The 23,965-nt window shown below is 38.8% G+C and overlaps 1 protein-coding gene across 7 annotated transcripts in view; it reads left to right on the top strand.

The window, feature by feature from the left end:
• The window catches only part of ERC2 (ELKS/RAB6-interacting/CAST family member 2), a 685,232-nt gene that overhangs the window by 37,099 nt on the left and 624,168 nt on the right, over positions 1-23,965 (top strand). For 6 of the 7 annotated variants that reach the window (XM_067544466.1, XM_067544472.1, XM_067544467.1 and 3 more), the window contains one exon: positions 1,096-1,899. In XM_067544466.1, the coding sequence (XP_067400567.1) occupies positions 1,243-1,899 (657 nt within the window). In that variant the 5' untranslated portion in view covers positions 1,096-1,242. The remainder of the gene's footprint in view (positions 1-1,095; positions 1,900-23,965) is intronic. The other variant, XM_067544470.1, reaches the window with a different exon arrangement.

Raw genomic sequence — 23,965 nt, 5'->3', positions numbered from 1 at the left:
TAGGGTATTTGTATATTGTGGTAACATCCTGGGGAAATGCTTAAAAATTGCTGAGTTTAAGTGAAAGACTTGCTGCTGCTGCTCTGAACTAATCACTTTTTAAGAAATGACTTTAGATCTGATGTAGTCATCGCAGTCAAATTACTTAAATTCGCAGATTTGATGGAATGCTTGTTTAAAAAAATCTGTGAAGTCTCACAGTTATGGGTGATAAAGGTGGACCAGATGTTCTTGGTAGTCTCAAATAAATAAAATGAAGAATTTTATTGGTTATGAAATTCCCTATAATTTTAACTGTTCAGATTATTTCAATCAATTACAAAGGTAAGCCTGCCACAGAAATACCATTGACACCAAATGCAGAAAAGGGGATTTGACAGGTCCTCCTCCTCTTGAGGAAAGAATTAACTGTTTGTTTGTAATATGCTTTTTTTTCTTGAAGCAGACAATAAATACCAGCAAGCCTGTTGTTTATACTATCGGTCATCTTTCTAATAATAATTTCTAATTGTACAAAAGACAATTATTCTGTGAAATTAACTGTTTTATTGTTAAACTTGAAATTTAGCTTAACAAGATCTGTTTTTCTACTGCTAAAGCTGAACTCTCAGAAGTACTGTGTTTTTTACTTAATCTCCCCTCCCTTAGCCCCAATGATGTCCCCATCAGTGTGTTTACTCAGCTAATGTTGTTAAAGAAAACAGATATGTTGTGTTTTGCAAATATATTCTTGACCTCTGGTTTCAATTTGTTTTTGTGTAGAAACCAGACAATTTTGTCCCTAGTGCAATTTCATTGTTTGATTTTAAATGCATTGATTTAAATGACTGAAGTTAGACAGGGATATATTTGGCTCAGTGTTACTAAGTAAAAATGCCAAAAATAGTTTTCTTCATTTGAAATTCCATTAAATATGTACGTTCACAGGTAATGATCCTAAATATAAAATACAGTATTTATCTTATTTTAAAAATAATTATTCCAAGACCGGTTGATGTATGCTGTGCTTTCTGAACCATTTTCATCATTGTAAAGTTACTTTATATTGTTTTAAGTTTTTACTCAACTTCAATTATTTGGTTTTTTTCCCTCTAGATCTTCAATTTTTGAGAAGTCCTCGATTTTTGCCTATTCAGTGAATGCAGTGAAACCATTTGCCAACGTTATTTGGAATTATAGGTTTAATATCCAACTTCAGTGTTGCTAATTTCTTATTAACTAGTACCTCACAGTAGCAAAAAAATGTATGGAAGTGCCAGAACAATCAGTAATTTGGAAGGCAGTCCTTCCAGGTCTCCTCGTTTGCCAAGATCTCCTCGTCTGGGCCACAGAAGAACAAGCAGCGGGGGAGGTGGAGGAACAGGTAAGACACTATCCATGGAGAACATCCAGTCTCTTAATGCAGCCTATGCAACATCTGGACCGATGTATCTTAGTGATCATGAAGGTGTCGCTTCTACTACTTTCCCAAAGGGCACAATGACTCTTGGAAGGGCTACAAATCGAGCTGTGTATGGTGGTCGAGTCACAGCTATGGGGAGTAGTCCAAATATTGCTTCAGCTGGACTTTCCCACACAGATGTTCTTTCTTATACTGACCAGCATGGAGGTCTGACCACATCTTCTCATCACCATCATCATCAGGTTCCCTCTATGCTGAGACAGGTAAGGGACAGTACCATGTTAGATCTACAGGCTCAGCTGAAGGAACTACAAAGAGAGAATGATCTTCTGAGAAAAGAACTGGATATCAAGGACAGTAAGCTGGGATCTTCCATGAATAGCATCAAGACTTTCTGGAGTCCTGAGCTAAAAAAGGAAAGAGTCTTGAGGAAAGAAGAAGCTGCCAGAATGTCAGTTCTTAAAGAGCAGATGAGGGTTTCTCATGAAGAGAATCAGGTAAGTAATCCTGAAAGTTAATTTTTACTGATTTACAATTAAGATCTTAATATTTTGCTTATGATACTGTGACCTGTATTAGAGCAAGTTTGGCATCATTAACAGGAATTCTGTGTCTTGTCTACCTCTGGCTACTAAGCAGTAGGAGAGCACACTAATAAGAAGCTGGATATAGCTTGTAATTTCCCTGATTATTGCTGAGAAGAATGACAATTTGCCACTATCTGTTTTTCTTATTTCTGAGACATTCTGTAGTACTTTTTCAACAGCAGTCCAAACACATTCTGCAACCTTCACTGAAGTGGGAAACGCACCACTTCTACATGTAGAAGTATAAAAAAGTATGTGGGGACATATTTTGTCATAAGGACTTAACTGCCCAATTTCCATGAAAGCCAAAGGGAAACATGCTATTTAAATCCCATCACTTAAATTTTTTAATAGTCTATAGTAGACCTACCATGAAGTAAGTTGGAATTGTGCTCTGTCAGCTACTTTCCTTAAAGAGACCTATCTTTAGGAAATGAACAATTTGAAAATGTTTAGTTATGTCTGAAGTGTAATTACTAATGTTTCCTTTCTGTTATAAAATGATTAGATTAAATATACAATGCCATCAGCAGAAAGGTAGCTATTTATCTGCCATTTCTGTGAAGTTATATAGATCAATGGCAAAGATGAGATTGCAAGTTCCTATTTTGCACAAAATTCCCACACACTTTTGCTGATGGGCTTGTATGTTTAAAGCTGTCCCTTTTTAGAACATTTATTGATTCTCTTATGACAAAAACATATGTAATATGTTCTTCACCTTTCGAGATCTCCAATCTGTGCTCCTCCATTGACAGGCAAGTAGCAACAATCAGGGTTTTTGATGTTGTCTTTTTCTCAGGTTTCTAATCACTGGTATTGCTTTGCTTCTGCAGAAGTAGTACTAGTAGTGTGCCTCTCTGAACTTCCCAGTGCATTTAAATGTTTCAGTATATATTATTTCTCTCTCTACAAATATTTTAGTAGTATACTGTGTATTCTTGGTGTTTGCTGACACCAGTCATTTCAATTGGGATCTGCTTTTGCTGTTAGAAAAGGACCATCCTATTCACTCAGTTGAGGAAAAAAATTTTTTTAATTGACTCAGGATCCTCCAAATATTAGAAAATCCAAGTTCTTTATTTCTAGTTATATTGCCAACATGTATTGCCTCCTCACTGTTAAACTTGCATTATGAGGCGCTTTATTCAGAGTGGACTGCACAGTAGATAGTGGGGGACTTGTTCCTAGCAATGCTGCCTGGGAAGAATGTTTTTGATAAAGTAGTTAATGGCTGCCTTTAAAAACCTTTTAAATAATTGCTGCTTAAATATCCATATGTGCATTCATGCTAAGTTTTTAACTAGAATGGTAGGCTGAGTTCTTGTTAATTTATCTAGTCCTTGAGTGTGGTTGGCAGGGAGACAAAACCTTGGGTACTAGAATTCTGATAAGCACTCTGCCAGCTTTTCAGACTTCATCTTTCAAGATGTGTCTCAAGACTTGCTTCAATTCAAAAAGTTAAGTGTTGAGAATAGGGCTGAGTGAAATTCAGATTTTTCATCCTGTGGGAAATTCTGACATTTCAACATTTTCTGTTTTCATTCTAAATCAGAATGAAAGGACTTGATATTTTTAATGGAACAGAAATTCCAAGAACTTTCAATTCACAAGTATCCCATTTCTGTTTTTGTTCTGATCAATTTTTTTCAACATTTTTGATTTAAAAAAACAAAACATTTCAACATTCCCAAAATGGCTTGGTTTGGTATGTTGAAATGATCCCAAATGCTTCATTTCAAGTCAGTTCAATATTAAACTATATTTTCCCATTTTGGCGCACAGCCTCATGGGAGTGGTGGTTTGGGAGTTTGATGCTCTCATTGTCTCCTATAAAACAGACTACTGTAAAATGCAGATTTGGATCAACTGAAACATTTCACAAATTTGTGTTGAATTTGCCAAATTGTTTCACTCGGGTGAGGGGAAACAAAATTCTGAAATTACTTTTTATTTCAAAGTTTTCTTAGTACTTTTTATTAAAATCGAAGTAAAGTTAAAGTCAAAAATAACATTTTATTTTGGGTTGAACCCAATGTTTCTTTTGACTCAATATAAAATCCTGTCTCAATTTTTCAGTCTGGCCAGCAAGCCAGTACTGCATGAATGTAGTTCTTGTGTAGTTCAGGTACTAGAGTGACGGCCCTGGAGATTGAAGACCTCTGTTTCCAGTGAGTGCACTTGAAAATTTCATTCTAGTTGCTGCTATATTCTTCAAATGCTAGAACCCATAAAGTCTCTAGAACTGAAATGAATTTATAAGTGTGTCCATTGTATCTGTACTGTAGGTTCTATCAAGATACCTCCATTTTTAATCTGGAGGGGATCATGTCTAATATGTCGGGTGGATTAATTGATGTGTTTGTACAGAAATTGAAGATTTTGAAGTGTTGTATAAATGCTAGGTATCTCATCATCATCAGTGTTTCACACTCTCCACCTATTCTGTCCTTGGTCTATCTTAAGAATGCCCTCAAGCATTTCAGTCTTGGTGGTGTTTCTTGTGATGTGGACTGAGACAACAACAGCCTTAATATGGTAATGATTTTCAATCACTCCTAATATCCTCTAGGTTTAAACCAGCAATCTCGAAGAGAAAGCATCTTTCTTCCATTATCAATCCCCTGAGCCATCCAGTCTCCTCCAGGAAGCTAACTTAATGGAGGTTGTACTTTTCCATGACCCAGACTGAGACTGACATTCATGGTTAGGATTAATCATTCTCACAGGATGTGGAGCTCATCTGGAGTCTCAAGACTCATGGAAACTGGACATAATCCAAAAGAGAACTCCACATAAACTGTGTGTAGCTCAGGTTAGTGAAGCTTGCACTTCAGTTTTTTCACTTTAAATCAAAGTAGTGTTTATTCACACAGAAACCTTAGTTCTTGCCCTCATCGAAGGCGATGGACCCTGCACCCCTATGTTCTGAATTCAACCTTTGAACCCCAAGGTGGGGTTGTCTAGCAATGAGCTGGTCACAAGATCAGCACAGAACTTTCTAGATGGGCTTGGCTTTCAGATCTGTTGCAGCTATCAGCCACTGACCATCCTTTTGTTTTGCATGCCAAAGAATTTGTTTTTGCATTCTGACATGGCTTCCCTTAATGATCTTGTTTGTGGTAAGTTTAAATTTAGAGAGGCTGGGGCTATCCAATATCGTGTCTGATGCTCTTTTTACAAGCTAGAAGGTGTTTGATGTGTTATTCATAATCTCCCTTCAGTTTTATGGGATCATGTGAGGGGTGTTCACCCCATGCCTCCCCTGAAAGGGTTAAGAAAGCTAAGAAAGGGGCCAGTTAGGGTATGTCTACACTGCCAGCTCCATGGCGATTGATGCAGCAGGATCGATTGAGCGGGTCATGGAGACCCACTCAATCGATCCCAGATGGGCTCTCCAGTCTACGCCAGTAATCCACCTCCGTGAGAGGAGTAAGGCTGCGTCAATGGGAGGGCATCTCCTGTTGATGCAGCGCCTTGGAGACGCAGTGATATGGCAATGTAAGAATGTCAATGGGAGATGTGCAAACTGTTATGTAGCTTGCATATTTCTCATCAACCGCCGGTGGCCATGTAGACCAGGCCTTAGTGAGATAGGCCACACATGAAGGTTTAGGCTGGAAAAGCAACCCCTGACAGGAAGCTGGAGTATAAAGCCAGGAAGCTGGCACCAGAAAAGGCTGCAGTGAGGAAGTCTGCAGCCACCCTTGGGTGCATCAGAGAAGGAAGGATAGAACTCAGGGAAAGAGCAGGACCCAGGGACCCCAGCCCTGATGGAAGGCCATATGCAGAAGGCCTATGGGAGATAGAGTAGGAAGCAGGCCAGGGAAAAAGCCAACAAGGTTGGGGGCTCAACAGACTTGGGCTGTGTGTTCTGTGGTCCCTGGGCTGGAACCTGGAGTAGTGGATGAGCTTAGATTCTCCTACCAGCCACTGACTGAGTGGCATTGCTTGGACAGCAGGTCCAGTGAGACTCTACCCCAGAAGGGGAAACCACTTAGTGACCTGGCCAGAGGACTGAGTCAGAGAGAGGAAGCTGCAGCTCCTGGAGTGACAGGGCTGGTTCACACTTTGGACTTAAGTCAATTTAAAGTCCCCTATATCGATTTAAGTACTCCGACGTTCACACTGTCACCCACTGTTAAGTCGACTTAAGGTGCCAGTAAAATCGATTTAATAAGACCACCTCTGCAAGTGGCGTAGCGCCTAAATCGACTTTGTAAATTCGAATTAGTGTTTGTGTGAACGTAATGGAGCTTAATTCGAATTAATTAACCTCCAGAATGTATCCCATTATGCTCCATTTTCACCTCTCTGGCCAATCAATCTGTGGTGCTCTGTGGTCACAATAGCAGATGAAGTCCCCTCCCCTCAAGCCCTGGGAAGATTTGATTTTCCTGTTTGTTTGGGAGGGGGAAAGGCATGCTGGGGAAGGGACATCTGGTGAGTTCTCTTTCTTCAGTTCCAGTTTCTGTGTGTGTGTTGAATGCAAACAGAGAAAGCAACCCCCCCCACGCCCTCCATTCCGATCCTGTCTGTGTGTGTGTTGAATGCAAGAAGACAAATCAACCCCACCCTAATCAGTTCCCAATAGCTCTCCATTTTGCTTTGGACTGTAGGCAGAGAAATCCACCCCCGCCTCCCCCCAAAAAACCCCTGATACTGTCTCTGTGTGTTTGTGATGCCAGCCGATTACCCCCCAGCCCTCCGCGTGGTCTGCATTAGAAAGTCACTTGCTACATTGTATAAAATCATAATTATGACAACTGAAACATATGTCTCTTCTTACTCTTCAATACATAAACTAGAGGCAACATTGTGTCACACCATCATTGCTGAAATTGATCAATAGATACATTCTTCCTAACTTTAAAAATTGTGTCTACATTGTATCCAAGCATCATTAGTTCAAAATCTTACATATGTATATTGTTCTTCACTAATTTGGCTGTGGCTATCTTGTTTTTTTTTCATTTTGAAGACACCTCGCCAGTGGCCCAACCATTAGTCAGTGCTGCACACAGACAGTCTCAGATTAGGAAAAGGAAGAAACTAAACAGCCTACCCTACCCCTGAAGAGAGTGAAGGAACCCTTCCCCCCACCCCTTCACCCAAAACATAAATTCAAAAATAAAATTTTGCATCTTTTCAAAAACGTTTCTTTATTAAAGAAAATCTTGTTCATGAGGGATTTGCCGGGCACAGATCTGGCAAGCAACAAACGGGGGGGGGGGGCCATGAGAAAAGGCAAGCAACATACGGGGAGGGGGGAGTGGGTGCAAAATACAGAGGGGGGTGCATGAGAAAAGGCTAGCAACATACAGGGACAGAAATCACTAATGCATCACTCATTTGTTGCCTGCAGCAATTGGGAATTGTTCTGCTGGATGTCTTGAAGCAGGGCAGCCGCGGCTGCGTCACCTTCTTGCTCTTTTTCTCAAGTACCCCATGCTAAGCCACGAAAAGCAATGGCGAAATCAGGGAGCAAAAAAAGCGGCTAAAATCCTTTTCCTGTTTGTTTGGGAAGGAGAAAGGGTGGGGGAAGCAGCGACGCATCCTGGGATGATGCCACAGCCTCCATTGGTAGTTACGCTGTGGGATTGCACTGTTTTTTAATTCGAATTAAGGCTGAAATGTATGAATTCAAGAGACCAGCTCAAATAGCATAGTGAGAACAGTCTGCTGTTATTTCTTTAAATCGGCTGCTGAAAGTTGGTTTAAGCTAATTCGAATTAGCGCTGCAGTGTGAACATAGCCTGAGAGAGAGACCAGTGGGAGTGACTGGAAGGGGATGTGTGGGACCTGGAAGAGAGCTAATCCACAGAAGGGTTGGGAGGAGATGCCACCTGTGGTGAGTGAGTGGGACCCCAGTGGCAAACCGCAATAAAGAAATAGCTGTTTACCCCAAAGTTTGGAATTTGTTTACAGGTTTATTGGTCATTTGAGGCCATGTTACCTTGCTCTAGAAAACTTCACCCCTTTGGACTCCCACTCAGCATCCTCACTGGTCGAAGTTATACAATTGCACTCTATTGTGCTGGGCTTTCTTAGAGCAGTGTCATGTTTTAGTGCCTGGTGTCCAGAGACACTATTCCCTATGTAGTCTAAATCTGGCTTAAGTGACTGCAAGCTGTACCTCTTATTACATTAAAGTATTCTCTGGAGCCTATTTCCTCAACCAGCAAGGTAAGTGAATTTATAACTAGTTCTGAGCTTCTTCCATCTTTATCAGGAGATCTTCCTTTCTGCCTTTTTTTTTTTTCTTGGGGGTGGGGAGGGGTCTGAATCCTTGCAAGAAAGGACATTTTTGTTACTGCTTAGACATTTAAAGTAGGACCTTAACATTTCAGTTACAATGGTCAAAGAACTTGAATTCATTGAGAGACTGTTCCCTTTTTTTTCTGGGCCTCAGGAAGCAGGTGCTGGGATTTTCCCTAGCTGAACTGATTCTTTGCTAGATCTACAAGGTTTACAAAGCTGAAAGCATGGCTTCCTCATTTGTAATGTAGGGCCCTATTTTGTTGGGGGGAAAGAGAAATCCTATGTAGTAGAGGCCTGTAAGGATAGCAACCTGGTCAGTCTTACATTCTTTTAAAAATACTTTACCTTCTACAGCTGTGTCTTCAGGGTTTCATGTCCATTGGGCAGAGGTATTGTCTTGTCTCCCTATCACTTCATTGCTCATGCCATTTTTTTTTTTAATTAGGATGGTTGGGATTGCCCTAAATATGATTGATTCTGCCCTTTAATTGGGCAGCAAATTGTCTAGGATTTTTAACCTGTAAATGGTGTTTCTGCATCTTAGTCACCAATCTGTAATGTCCCAACCAGATACTGTGTATATTTTTTTCCTGATTGTTGTTCTTACTAATCTTCTTAGTTTGAGTTTATTATTCAGAAGGGATATTATAGAAGCTTTGCATGGGGATCAGAAGGCTGAGAGCAGGGAGTGCACCAAAAATCCTTCCATGCTTTTTGTTCCCTGCACTGTTGCCTGTCAAAAAAGGAGAGAAAACTAGCACCATCCATTTGGATTGAGGAGTCCAACATGAAGAACCACCATATATTATTCTACTTTTGTTACATTGCAATAATTTAATCAGATCACACTGATGTCTGTAAACAATAATTATAACTTAATTGAATGAAGGAAAAAAGCATGTAAATATAATTAATTGATTATCAAAACAAATAATCCACAGTTACACATAAGACATAATGGGGCAAATTAATTCCTGTTGTTTTCACTGAAGTTAAACCAAGGGCTAATTTGTTCCATTGATTTTTTTCATAAAGTGAAATTCCTGCAAAGATGATTATTTGATTAATTTGCTCTTTAAAAACATATAATAAATTATCTGATCTTTTAGGTTGAATTTCTTCTGTTACAATAAGTTTGCTTCTGATTTATGAGGAAAAAGATAAATGATAAAAAGGATAATAGCAAATCCTCAAAGTTTGATAAGTTTGCATGTTTCTTGAAATAGATTGGGCATATTTACAGAAATGTGAGTGAATCCTGGATACTGCAATTACAAGGATAAAGTTGATAAAAGTAAGATTTAACTAATAGGATCGGTATATGCAAATTAGTAAAATAACTTCAGTTGCGACTGGCACCTCAAATGCAAACATACGTTTTTTGCACTTTGTTCTAGACACTTGTCTTGAAATCAGTAAAGAAAAATAAATTAACAAACATGCAGGAAAGTAGTTTTACTTCCTAATATTAATTAATTCAAATTTATTTACAGTAAAAGGTAGCATGACCAAGCAAACATATAAACATGAACTACAGGCTTTACTCATTTTGCAGGTCTGATGACATTACACATCACCCAAGCTATACTTTTATGTTTATTATTTTGTTTGGCTGCATGATCTAATGCTGAGTACCTACTGAATTATCTACTTTCAAACTAAGATCCCAATGCAGCAGTGAGCTGCTTGCAGGTGAAGTGGCTCTGCCTGGGCCTAATTGGAGCTCATTCTAGGACTGGCCCTAATTTGCTCTTTATCGCCTATACAGTATTGTATATCAATATAACTGTGTGCGTGCGTATGCGTGCACACACACAAACAATATCACAAGTTGTGAAGTTGTAGTAGATACTCATCGTAAAGTACAAGGGTACATGCCCCATGATGATGTGGATAACCTGAGAAGTGCTTGTACACTGCTTGTCTTACTGGTCTTCATGAGGTGTGTTATCACTTTTATAAATGGGTTACAAAACCCCAAGAAAATGTCTTACCTGAAATATTTTTTTGAACATTTTGTTCACCAAGATCAAACAATCCATTTAAATTGTTTTCACTTCAGTTTCATAACTCAGTATTTGAGACATAGACCTTAAAATTGTTTGTCTCTTTGAATCAGTAGGTCAGCATGCTCATACTCCCTATTTTCTGTTCCTCAGAATTCTGCTGGTCTTTTTTTTTTTTTTTGGAAGTTTTTTTTTTTAATTTCTTCTCTGTTAACAGCTACATGCTTACTTGCTAGTTTTTAACTCTAGTTTGGATGGTATTTTCATTATATTCTTCACTTTCATTCATTGAAATTGACATTTTAGGTAAGTGAAACACATTCCTGTTTATCTTCTGCTTTAACTGTTTAAATGATGAAAATTACAGGCATATTTAATAAATCTTCAGATTATTCAGTGACCATGTAGTTGTTTTAAATACGGTTGGAAGCTTTTGACTGTCAGTCTGGCGTCACCTTTCATAGGTCTTTCTTTGATTATATTTATGATATAGGCATTCTTAAGTAATTTATATTAAACCTTCTTAGAGTTCTTATTGTGATTATAACTAAACCTGAAGTCTTGTAACCTGTGTATGTATGAGTGAATTAAATATTAATTCAAGAACAAAAATGCTATAATCCAAAAACAAATGCAGAATGAAAGACTGGCTATCAGTATTTTGTGATAAATAGGACCACAAACATGGAGGCGCTATCAAATGGGGAGTGTGCTGGATTGAAAAAAGTCTTCAAACATCTTTGTTGTCCTTCTTTGAATTTGTGGTTGAGGGCTCGAAGCTATTGTGATATAAATATTAAATAATAGAGATGTGAATGTTGTGTATCAGAATCCAATTTATGACTTCCAGCTGTGCAACAGCCATGCCTGTTAAAGGTGACCTGATAAAGGCTATGTCCTTTCTTGCATTTTTATGAGCTATAAAGGAGGTCTGAAAGGTGTGTGGCTTACCTTAAAACTATCAGGAATGTCAGTGTTGATCTTGGTTTTGCTCTGGGATGTGATGCGGTTTTTAGAGTCTGTATATAATAAGTTCTCACATCTTAAGCCTGGTCTACACTGATAAATTAGATCAACATAGCTACCTTGCTCAGGGCTGTTGAATTAAAAAAAAAACAAAAAACAAAAACCTCTCATTCTGCGATGTAGTTAGGTCGACCTAATCCCCACTGTGTGCACAACAAGGTCAATGGAAGAATTCTTCCATCAACTTAGCTATCCCTTTTGGAGAAGTGCATTACCTACATGAATGGGGGGAAAACTCTTCTCTTGATGTGGGAAGCATCTGTGCTGCAGCTGCAGTGTTTTAGCTGTGCAGTTGTAGTTTAAGTGTACCCATAGCTGAAGGGGAACTGGCGTGGAATTTAAAACAAAGACTTCCTTTCTCCAAAGTGTTTAAACATTGAGGTTAAATAGGTGTTAGCAAAAACAAGTTTCAAAAGAGTTTTAAACAAGCTGACTAAAAATATTACTTTCTCTGTTGAACAACTCTCTTGGCTCTTTTGGTGATGTCATTGTATTAGTTCTGTAATAATCATGCTCTTCTGGTCTAGGCAGGCACTGAATTTCTGATGTAAAAAAAAGGTTCTATGGAAAAAAAAGTTCTACATTTCAAGCCTTTTTTTTTATACACCAGAAAGACCTAAAAACAAGATAAGTCAACTTCTGAGGAAAGATTGATACTGTATAGATGAACAGACTAGCAGAACTTGACCTACTGCCATATGACAAAGGGCTGTGAGCTCATCAGCTCTCAGATTAAAACAGGCATGCCAAGGTAATATTTTGAACTGAGTGCTACAAGAAGTGTTGGTAATAGTACAGGTGGCTTTTTTTCCTCTGAGTGCACTGTATTGCTAGATGTCCGTATCTAGATAAGTTCCAAATAGGGTAATTACGTTGTGTTCACTGCAACTAAATTTCTTTAGCCATTTCACGTGGATATAGGATTCTTCATTCTGTCCTGAATTGTTTTTGAAGTAGTGCTATGTGCGGTTCAGTAGTTGCTGCCTCATGTTTCTGTGGAGGTGAAATGTTTTTTATATAATATAGGCAGGCCCTGGTTCGGAGCTGAGCCTCCCAGATGCACAGCTCAGGAGGTGCAGCCCTAACAGGGAGTGTCGGGGACACAGCTGACATTGTCAACTTTGTACTTCCTAGATTCTGGGCTCCCAGTACAATTTAAAGCAGTCTCTTCAGCAGCTTCCCACAACTACTTATGGGCCACTCCCGTGGCCCTGAGTGGACTGAGCACAATGGACTATGGTTGTTATGCCTCCTTCCGTCCCTTGTCCGTCCCCTGAACAAGAGGTTGGAGGGCAGCAGTGTTCTACAGGGAGCCGTTCTACACTGCTAAAATGTCAAAGGGAAGTTGAGAAAATTGGGATCCTTGTGTGTAAATTGCTTTGGGTTCTGTTGGAATGAATAGCATTGGATGCAGTGCACAAATAACTAGTTACCGGACTAATTGGATCTTTTTTTTTTTTAAAACAAGGTTTCTAATAAGTCAAGTCAGGGTAAAAAAAAATTAGTAAAGATTTTACTTCATGAATTACAGTTCCTCACAAATATCGTAGACAGTACATCAAACATAATTCATGTCCCTGGTAAATTTTTCATTTCTGGTTTTCCCCCAGGGGGATCCTCTGTAATCATGAGGGAGCCCTGAGGAAGTCTTGCATTTTCTCTCTAATTAGCCTCTATAAAATGTTTCCCTTCTCACCTTTTAACCCGGGAGCCCTGGGTCAGCTATGGTAACATTCAGAAATGTTCTTGATATATTTTATATAGTAATAACTTTGGTTCAAATTTATTGCCTGTAGCATCAGCAAATAACTTTTGATTTTTAGTACTTTTAGATTGTTTGGCTCAGGAATTGGAAGTGTATTTACTTTTCAAATTTCCCAAGGCATCCGCCACAATGCAGTTATTTCCCCGACTTCCAGCATTCTGAGATGGTAGACAACACTAAGAAAACATATGAAATAAAGCATCTTCCAGCCTTGAAATGAAGGGAACAATGCTTCTTTGCCAACAGCAAAATCCTGAGGCAAATAAATGTAAATACTTTTGAATTAAGGGTCAGAGCAGCAAGGTCTTGTAAGGTAACCTCCATTCCAGGCCCCGCTACAATGAGAATGGGAGGGGAGGGGGGCGGAGGGAGGGTGTCTCAACCTCACATTTCTGTAGGGGAAAAACAAAAGTCAGGATAAACTGGAGGTGGAAGCATAGCACAGTGAGATGCAGCTATAGAGGCACTGTAAATTCTGAAACACCATCTGCTTCTTCCAATCCAGAGACTAACCTTTTTCATGATTCCGTAACAGTGTAAGTGACTACAGAATCCACCTCTTATTGTAGAATCTAAGTTTCCATTGAAAGTATTTTTACACAGCTGGTTGCTGTGAGGCTCTGATCCAGTAAAATTTAATCACTAGTGTAAATTTAAACATGTGAATTGTTCTGTTGAAATCTGTTGTGCTGTTCACAATTTTAAGGTTACAGACATATTTAAGTTCTTTGGGACGTAAGTTATTGGAGCAGAAAACTAAGAGTTCATGCATCTTCTCCAAATTTGTTCATGGCTCCTACACTGGCTCCCCAGATCCAAAAACCTCCACTGCTCCTCGGGCACCAGAGACCTAAACTACTTCCCATCCCTTGCTGGATGGATGCCAACATTTTCAAATTACTCCTTACCCAGCTGCCAAGAGCTCTAGGTTACTCCACACAACTCCTGTGCTGTTGTCAGATTGAATATTTTGTATATAAAAATTTAAAACATTCCAAAATAGAATTCTGTACTGAATTTAGTATCAAAACAAACAATATGAAGAATATTGTACTAACAGTATTTTTCATGTTTAATTCAATAAAAAAAACTTTTTCTGAATGTAGTTGATCCTGTGACAATCGCATGCAATATCTTTGAGGACCACATTGCATTAAATCTATGAATGGTTTATGTATGATTGTGTTCTTCTCCATGGGGGAGGGTCACCACAGCTCTTACAGGAACTAAAAATGGTGGGCATTAAGGCAATCATTGAGACTAACCACCTCTGGAGAGGGTACTATCCTTGGGAGTGGTTTTTAAAATGGATTTTCCAGAGACTAGGAGATAAAGTAAGGGCTTTTGGTATACAAGGAATCTTGAATTGACTCAGGGTCTTCTTTCTGATCCAGCACATGGACAGGACCCCCTGTCCAAAGGGGAACCCAACCCTGGGAGAATGGTTGGAAAGTCTTTGGCCTGCTAGGGCTTCATAAGACTGGTGTGTGACTTCTGATACATTTAGTGTGTGATTCAACCTATTTCTTGTTTTCTGCATGTTTTCACTGTAATGCTTTTACCTTAAGAATAAAGGAGTTTGCTTAGAAAGAGCTATGCGGTAACTTGTAATTGCTTGACAAAACATGGTTTGTAGCCATCAGAGAGAAAGTGAAGCACAGGTGCTGGCCTTTACACCTCCACCTGTATTATAATCTTTGTATTGTTTAGGCAGACTGGCTTGCTGGAGATATCACAGTGTGAGTCAGGGAGCTCTGCAGCCTTAACTCTTGGTCAGGAGGGAGAGAGACATGGGTCTTTGCCCAAGAGAGGTGATGGCTAGGAGCTAGAAACCTTAAGTGGGTGTCTTTGAGGGACCATGGAGGGGAAAATAAAGGTGCCTTTACCCTGAAACTGTTACAGATCTTGCTTTAGAAATACATTGTTCCACTAAAATAGCATTCCTATATTTAAAAAATGTAAGGTTCTTGCTGCAGAACTTAGGTGCAGAGGGAAGAGTACGCATGTCACGTCTTATAATAATGTTTTTATTTCAAAGATATGACATTGGTGTGTGCCAACGTAAGTTTTAACAAAGCATTCCTGTCCCGGTTCAGGGAGTGAGATATGTAGCTGTCTTTCTGCAATCATAAATATCAGCCTGTCATTTTTCTTCTGTTTTTAGAAGGTAGTTCCCCCATTTGTGACACTAAAGGTATCCGTTGTAACCAGTCTGTGTAAGGCTCTGGAGGATTTCAGTGTAGATGGAATGTGTGACTTTATAACTAAAAGTAGGCAGTGTAATACCTTATTTTGGAGAAACATGTTTTGCCCTCAAGTTCTTCTGAGCCAATAAGAGCAGGGGAAGTAAATCCACAGTTGGAGTATGAAAAATACCTAAGAATAGCAAAGGCAGGCAATGGCAGTTCATGCACCTGAAGAGGGAAAGCTGTCAATGAGAATTAGACAAAAACACCCACTATAGACTCTCTTTCCACCTGAACTCTTTTAATTTATTAAGACTTTTTAGAACTGCAAAGTGAGCAAGCAGAATTTGTTCCATAAAGCTTAAAAGGGTACATTTCCAAGATAGTTCCAGAAAGTAGTCTATTCCTTTTTACGAACTGGAGTGGGTATGGGAGTACTCCAGCAATAAAGGTTGCAGATGAAATAGGCAAATCACTACATTTCACAAACGCTCAAAAGAATTTTCCACTATACAAGAGGTCACCTAAGCAGGCAGACGGGTATCATTCCTAGTCAAGCATGCTACCACCTCATCAGAAGGAGAACTTTTGTCTCAAAAGATTCAAGTGATGGGAAAATAAAGTCTCCCTGAGAAGACATTTTGATGCATCAGATGTAGCTGTGCAAGTCTCCTCTGTTTTTCATGTACTTGTTAAAATGGTCTTGGAAGAGATTACAGAACCAGCTGAAGACAGTATCTTGAAATCTGCCTTGGAAGTGTATTTTGTTAGATGCATCTAGTGGGGTCATTTTGGTCCAAAGGTGTAAGAAGGGGAGGAAACATGGAGTTGGCTATGCAGATAATCTTACGTAGATAGTAGTGAGTTCATGCATGTAAGTTCCCCTCTGTCCTCCCTTCCAGGTCACACAGCAACACTTTGACTGACTCTTGCAACCAAGAATTTACACTGACTGTGAGTGTGTATATTTACTATGGTTTCCATGGAAAAAGGATACACAACATGATACTGATCATACTATTATACAGTGCAATAGTTTTCATTTCCCTCCAATATCTTTGTACATTCCTCAACTTGCCTCTCCCTTTTTGGGAGTCCATTTCCCTACACGTTTTCTTGTCTCTCACTTCCCTTTTGGTGTGTGCATGCTCTCTCTCCCCTTCAAGATGCTCTGTTCCTCTAGTCCTCTCTCCTCCCCATTAGTGCGCACACATTCCTTCTTCTCTCCCTTTCGTATTTTCTAGTTTCCCTTCTCCACTTTGGTTTACTGCTCCATCTTATTCTCCTTGCTCTTTCTCAGGAATGCTGACTCAGATTTGCCCTTTCCTGATATTCCCTTTGTTTCCCCCGTTTGTTATTTGTAGTGACTTTTCCGCTAACTTGTTTGACTGTAGATGATAAAGGCTTGATGTGGTCTGCTTGATCTGCTGCATCAAAATTCCTGAAATGAGCTACTTGTAAATTGTATGCAATTATGTTACTAATTCAATGGAAATCCCAGGACAGACAAACTGATTTACAATGTGGTGTTATGTTGCTACTTGATGTATTGTTCAACATCTCAATTTCAAAAATATTTTAGTAGTGCACTATTAAGAGAGAATCTTTAATTCAAATAGAGCTGTGCCAATCTTGGACCAAGATTGCTCTTAAATCGTATGTGGTTGCTATGGGTTTTTTGAATTTTGTCCCTGTATTTATTGCAGGTTTCACTCTTGAAAATTTATATTTGAATAACTCCACTCGTACTTCATCCAAAATAGATTACCTGAAGTGCTGCTGTTGCACTTCTCAATACTCGGATGGGCACTACAGATTGTGGTGCGTATTGTGACTTCATACTGTGTAGTATTATGGCATGATGCCATTTGTATGGAATCCCATCGTGCATCAATTTTATCTCTATAGTCCTATTAAGATTTTATGCTTGAAGATGTATAGGATTACCTGTTGACGATCCACCTAGAATTACTCTCAACTTGTTGTAAGATTGGACCAGTTTGTGTGTGGTCTTTGACTTGTCAAATTTTTTTGGAAATGGATTGTATTTGAACCACATTTACTTCATCTTCCACCTCCTGCAGGTTGCAGCAACACGATTTTTATAGGCTCCTTTGGAAACATGTCTATTATGACCTATGACAGGAGTTAGTATGACTCGTGTGGCTATGTTGCATGCAAGGGCCCTTTTCCTGACTATTTCACTCTTACTCTTGTTCTCTCCAAGGTCTGTGTTCCCCTACCATGCCTTTTCTCCAGGGGCGCTGGAACAATTTTTATAGTGTGAGTGCTAAGAGCCATTGAACCAATCTCTAAACCCTGTGTGTAATGGAAACCACTTCAAGCCAAGGGTATGGTAGCACCCCCAGCACCTCTAATTCTAGCACTTATTCTTTTCTCCCAGATCTCTAAGCCAAATTCTGGTCTCAGTGGTGGTCCTGATTTACAGCAGTATAATTAAGAACAGAATCTGGGCCTGTGTTCCTACCCCTGCCTTCTTCCCAGGATCTCTGCCCTCTTATGCTTCTCCGGGTCTTTTCCTTGAATATTTATCCCCCAGATCTTCTACTGTGTGACAAAATAGGATGCTCCTTGAAAGTGCACTTTCAAAGCATGTCTATGAAGGGTGAATCTTTTTGCTCTCCAGTAACTAATATAAGGTGAGTTTTCAAATTAGTGCCAGTATCAATTGTTTTAAGCATGAGAGTCCCATAGTTTTTACCTCTGTAGTCATTAAAAGTTTCCATGAGTGTATTCTAGGTTTAAGTGTGACATGGAAGTATGTGTCTGGGAAAGAGAATTGGATGAAATAATTTGTTTGTTTTTTTATGTCTAGTCTCTTTTAGTAGCCACAGATGCATGATTTCAGAGTACAACATTGACCACCTGAAATAAAATATGTGCATCACAAGTAAGATTCAGTATCTGGTAAAATTGATTGAAAGTGCGTATTAACATTCTTGTCAGACAATATAAACAAAATAATTCATTACTGGATTAGATTTTATTCTGTAGGTCAATAGGGATTTTATATGGATTTTTAAAATATTGATATCCTTTTTAATTACAAGTTTGGTAGAGAAAGATAATAGTGTTGACATAAAATACTGAGATTTCTGTAAGGTGTTTGACTTGGTACACAGTTGGATTTTAAAAATAATAGAAAGGTATAAAATTAACATGGCACACATTAAGTGCATTGAAAACTGGCTGTTAGGTCTCGAAATGTGATTGTAAATGAGTGTATTTCCAGTGAGGTTTTGCAGGGATCAGTTCTTGGCCCTATGCATTTTTATCAATGATCTAGAACAGTGTTTCTCAATTAAATTTGGCCACAGAACCCTTTTGAACTCAATAAATAATTGCGGAACCCCCCAAACTCTTAACAGTATTTTTACATATGGGGCCAAAAAAATGTCGAAATAAGCAAATTATATACAAACAACTAGGTCAGCGTTTCTCAATTAAATTACACTTTCACTCGATAACCTTCGCCAAAAAATCCGGGACATCTTCCCTTTTTCGGCGGCGCGGAGAACAGCTGCTCGCGGCGGCGCGGAGAACAGCTGCTAGTGGAACCCTAACAGTGGGGTTCCGCGGAACACCAATTGAGAAACACTGATCTAGAAAAAAACAATATAAAAAATACTGATAAAGTTTGCAGATAACACACACTGGGTGAGTGATAAATAATGACAAGAACAGGTATTGATTCAGAGCGATCTGCATAGCTTTGTAAACTGAAACAGGCAAACACTATGTGTTTAAAACAGCTAAGAGTAAATGTATACCTCTAGAAACAAAGAATGTAGGTCATACGTACAGGATGGGGGACTGTATCATGGGAAGCAGTGACTCTGAAAAAGATTTAGGGGTCATGATAATCAGCTGAACATGAGCTCCCAGTGTGATGCTGTGTCCAAAAGATCTAATGTGATCCTGGGATGTATAAAAGGAATCTCAAGTAGATGTAGAGAGATTATATTACCTCTACACTAGGCACTAATGTGATTGCTGCTGGAATACTGTGTCCAGTTCTGGTGCCCACAATTCATGAAGAAATTGTAGAGGATTCATAGAAGAGCCACAAGAATGATTAAAAGATTAGAAAACATGCCTTTATAGTAATAGACTCAAGGAGTTCAATCTGTTCATCTTAGAGATAGTTAAGGGGTAACTTGATTGCAGCTTCTGAGTATCTACATGGGGAACAAATATTTAACAATGGACTCTTCAATCTAGCAGAAAAAGGTATAACACAGTCATATGGCTGGAAGGTGAAGCTAGGCAAATTCAGCCTGGAAATAAAATCTTTAACTGTAAAAATAATTAACCATTGGTAAAAATTTACCGAGGGTGGTAATGGATTTTCCATTACTGGCCATTTTAAAATTAAGACTGGATGTTTTTTCTAAAATATATGCTCTGGGAATTATTTTGGTGAAGTTCTCTGGCCTGTGTTATACAGGAGGTCGGACTAGATAATCACAATGGTCCCTTCTGGCCTTGGAATCTTTGACTGAATCTTTTTCCTTCAATTTCAAAATTCTTGAAGATCTTAAGGCAGTAAATCTGGGCTCTAACACATGACCACCCACACATTTTTCCTGGTATAGACATGGCCTAAGATACACAGATCCAAGGATTTAATGTAGCTCTCCAAGGAATTGGGAGATGAGCATCATATGTATTGGAGCACTGAATTGTATTACCATTTGAAATGTTTCCTCTCGTCGTTCTGCTGCAAGAGAGAAAATGACATGCAAAATTTATTTCAGCAATTTCAAAATAATTCTTGTTATGCTAAAAAACAGGATATTGAAGGAAAGGTACCTTGTTTCCATTCCAAAATTCCACTTAACTACTCAGAAGATTCCCACACTACATCCTTTGCAACTCATGCAAAAAGAATATTATTTCCACTATTAATTGGATTAGGCTCCTGCTTAGTAAGAACGAATTTTCTCACTTCTTTGAGAAATGAATATGAGAAACTTGGTGATAGTGATACCATTCCAAGTTACTGAAGATTGCTGCCTATAACATGAATTATTAGCTATAGATCAATTGCTCAGATATTGAAAGCATGGTAGGTTTTTTTTTTATAGCTTTAAAAAAAATGAAATGCTGTAAGCAATAGTTGGGGAAAATAGTTTTGGTATAAATTCAGAAAAAGCTGGAGTAACATTATTTAGAAGTCTGAAAAAAGATAAAAAATACAATAGTAATGAAAATAACTATGTTCTACTCACTTTGTTTTGAGTGCGAAGAGGAATAATTGTTTAGTTTAGTCTCCTAACAATATGCTGGAGATGACTTTTCCTTTAGAAAAAGTGATTTTTGAAATTATGATAAAGCTTGAGCAAGAAAAGACCAAACAAAACAAGCCGTTACGTATTTCCCTTTTGAGGTCTAAGGTGGATTTCTATTATTCCCATGAATTCTGCATTAGCTAAGGTAATTGGACAATAGGGAAGGAGAATACCCTAGTAACTGTGTAGAAATTCACTGCTTGTCTATTAGGATTAATCTTCAGAAAGATATATTTCATTGTCAGGATTCCTAACGCAGGTGCTTCTGTTGCATCTTTGGTCAAAGTATAGTCATCCAATCAGAAGGAGATTTCCCTTAAGGTTCAGTGGAATCAAAAAAATATAATCTTTGATAGAGAATTTTGTAGTGTCACATGCAGTTAGGCAGACCTGCCGCATCATTTTAAAAAGCTATAGGAGCTTGGTTCAACAAATTTGAAAGTGTGCAGAAGATTAATTGTTTAGAACTGTATTGAGGTACAATGTAGTATCTAGCCCCATCTTTTATGTTCAGTGCTGAAGGGATGCACTGAAAGTATCTGCTAAGGTTATGTATGCAAATACAGTGTTAAAATACACCTGTGACTACATCCATGGACAATAGATGGCCATGATAAGCAGCTGCTAAAATTCAGCAAAATTTTGTAGAGTGAGATTATTTGGGAAAACATTTGAAAAAGTTGTAACTGAGCATGCGGAAAAAGAAAAGCATGTTATATCATTGACAGAACTCTACAGGAAAGTGAGTAAAGATCTTTCCTCTATGCTAGCAAAAATACTTCAGCAAGAAAATCTGGTATGGAAGAAATAGATCATGGAATGGAAGAGGTAAATCGGCAAATCCAGTCCTCTTCAGTGTTAGATCAGTTTACACTGTCAGAATCTTTCTCTCCAGTGAGGAGGGAGGAGATCAACATTGGGGAAGATGGTTGCATTTTCAGCACCAACAAGTGAATGGGTTTGCTAGTAGCGCTGGGTACAAAAATGTTCTGTAAATTGCTTGAATGCGAAAAATCTACTTGCTTTGGCCATGTTCAATTCTCTTTTGTGTTCACTTTTCACAGACCTCTGAATGATTAAGGTTATGCTTGCAGCAAACTAATTTCCAATTTACGTGCAGGATTAACATAAAATGTATTTAAGCAAACCAAGAAAGAAGCTGAATGAATGTCTGAACACACCTTTGCAGCTATGGCTGCATATGCATTTTGTGTGTGTGTGCGTTCTTTAATTTTAACACAAACTGTGGTCTTGACAGAAACCTGCATACTGGTAAATATAATACATTGGGACTATGTAATACAGGATGGGAAACTTTTTAACACAGAAGGGGGAACAGGTTTCCCAAAATTCCTCATCAGACTCCTGGCACAGAAACAATTCAACCAGTCAGACAATGCAATAAAGAAAATTTTAAGTTAAAACTCTACACCCAACCAATAAATCTCACCATAGCCTATTTTGTTTCGTTAGGAACAATGCCTCTGGCAAGGCATGGATGGCCCAGGGGAAAAAAAAGCTTTAAATATTTTTATAAACAAGATTAGGACAGTTCTGTTCACTTTCTCTTAAATGCTACAGGGATTCAAAATCTCAGTGACTTTTCCCCCTCCCTTCCCTCCACCCAGCTCTCTACCTGACAAGAGTTATGATCATCCAAGTAATGAACAAAAACAGTACCTTGTGACTTCTGGCTAATCCCAACTAATTAACACATCTCAAATGTTAACATACAACTGGCCCAGACCAGTGGTTCATCTAGCCCAGTATCCTATTTGTGACAATGGCCAGTATCCTTGTTTTAAGAAGGTGCAAGAAACCCCATTGCAGATGGTTATGGAAGGGGAGGTTTCTTCCTACCTCTTGTTGCTTAGTGGTTGGTTTATGCCCTGAGGTGTAAACGTTTAGATCTATTCTAAAAGGTTTTAGCTTATCTGTGGATGTTCTTCTTATCCCTATAAATGCCTAATCCTTTTTATGAATCCTACTGAGCTCTTTATCTCAGTGATAACTTGTGGCACTGCATTCCGTAGGTTAATTTTTCATTGTGTAAAAAATATTTCCTCTTACCTGTTTTAGATTTGTTGCATGTCAGTTGCATTGATTGTCCCCTTGTTCTCTCAGAGAGTAGTAAAAAGGAGAGCTCAGTTTACCCCTTCTATAGCATTCATTATTTTGTATATCTGTCATCCCTGCTTATTTTTTTTTCCTGAACAGTTCCAAGTCATTTCAGTGTTTCCTAATATGGAAGTTTCTTTTCAGGTCTCTAATCAGTGTTGTCACCCATCCCTGAATCCCTGGAATACTGAATATCTAACACTCTGTAAGTGATTCACAGAGCATCAGAAAAAGTTAATAAAGTATGAATAACTGAAAGATCAGAATCTGCTGATGGACATTCTCTGAGTGGAAAAGGAGTCTAAAATTTGTCACATCATTGATTGTGAATGGAGCCCTATTTGGCAGTCATTCTTACTGTTTGTTTTGTGTCGTCTGCTCGTGCTACTGATATATTGTCTGTTGGATACTTTTATAGGCACATTAACCATACTTGACATGAACAGGGAGCCTCAAAGATTTTCCGTGGCAAAATTTCCAAATGTAGTGTGTGAAGTTTTTAATGTTTCTTCTGGAGGAATGAAGTGAGAAATCAGAAGTGTGGTTGGCTACAAAATCAGAAGTGGGTGTAGGCTTTGGAAAAATAAGAGAAAAGCTTTAAATTGGATTTGAAGCTAGATATAAAAGGATAACAGATACAGTCTTGGGGCCACATTCTGGGTCCTGCTTTGGCCTGTTTACATGTTCCGCTGGCATAAGGTGGCCATAAGAAAGCTGAAAAGAGCCCTTTGGAGAATACATCAAGGCTGAGGGATGGTGCTAGGCTGAAGTAGGGAGATGGACACTGCCCTCCTGTGCACACCCCAGATTACAGGAATGGGGGGCAGGGACAGGGATAGGAGGGACTATATTGGAAGTGGGCCATGGTCAGACCAATGTGTTTTGGCTACTCGAGTGTGCAAATCCTCATCTGGCTACCTGTGGGCTGCCCTGTGAAGTAGAACAGTACCCAGGGCCATGCCAGCCTCCAGAGCAGCTCAGGAGTAGGGGGAGACAAAGATGCCATTCTTCCACTTCTCCTGGGCTGTACCTTCTGTGCTGAACCAAGCTTTTCCTGGATTATAGAATATGGTCTCTTGAGATTTGAAGTTGGGTTAGGGGAACATCAGAAAAGTGGATTGCAATTTTGGATGTATGAATAGCATGCTGATGATGATTGTTTACTCAGTGTGGAAACAAACTCCACTTAAACAGAAACAAGCTCATTCACAGATGTACAATAAACTTTTAATAAGCTGTAATGTCATGAATGCATTGCTTATAGGGTAAAGACAAATATATATTTTCTGTGCATCAGTCAGG

The sequence above is a fragment of the Emydura macquarii genome, unplaced genomic scaffold, assembly GCF_026122565.2.
Source record: "Emydura macquarii macquarii isolate MOO-44397 ecotype Brisbane River unplaced genomic scaffold, CSIRO-AGI_Emac_v2 contig_968, whole genome shotgun sequence".
In the NCBI taxonomy this organism is placed as follows: Eukaryota; Metazoa; Chordata; order Testudines; family Chelidae; genus Emydura; species Emydura macquarii.
This window is presented reverse-complemented; position numbering and strand designations above follow the sequence as displayed.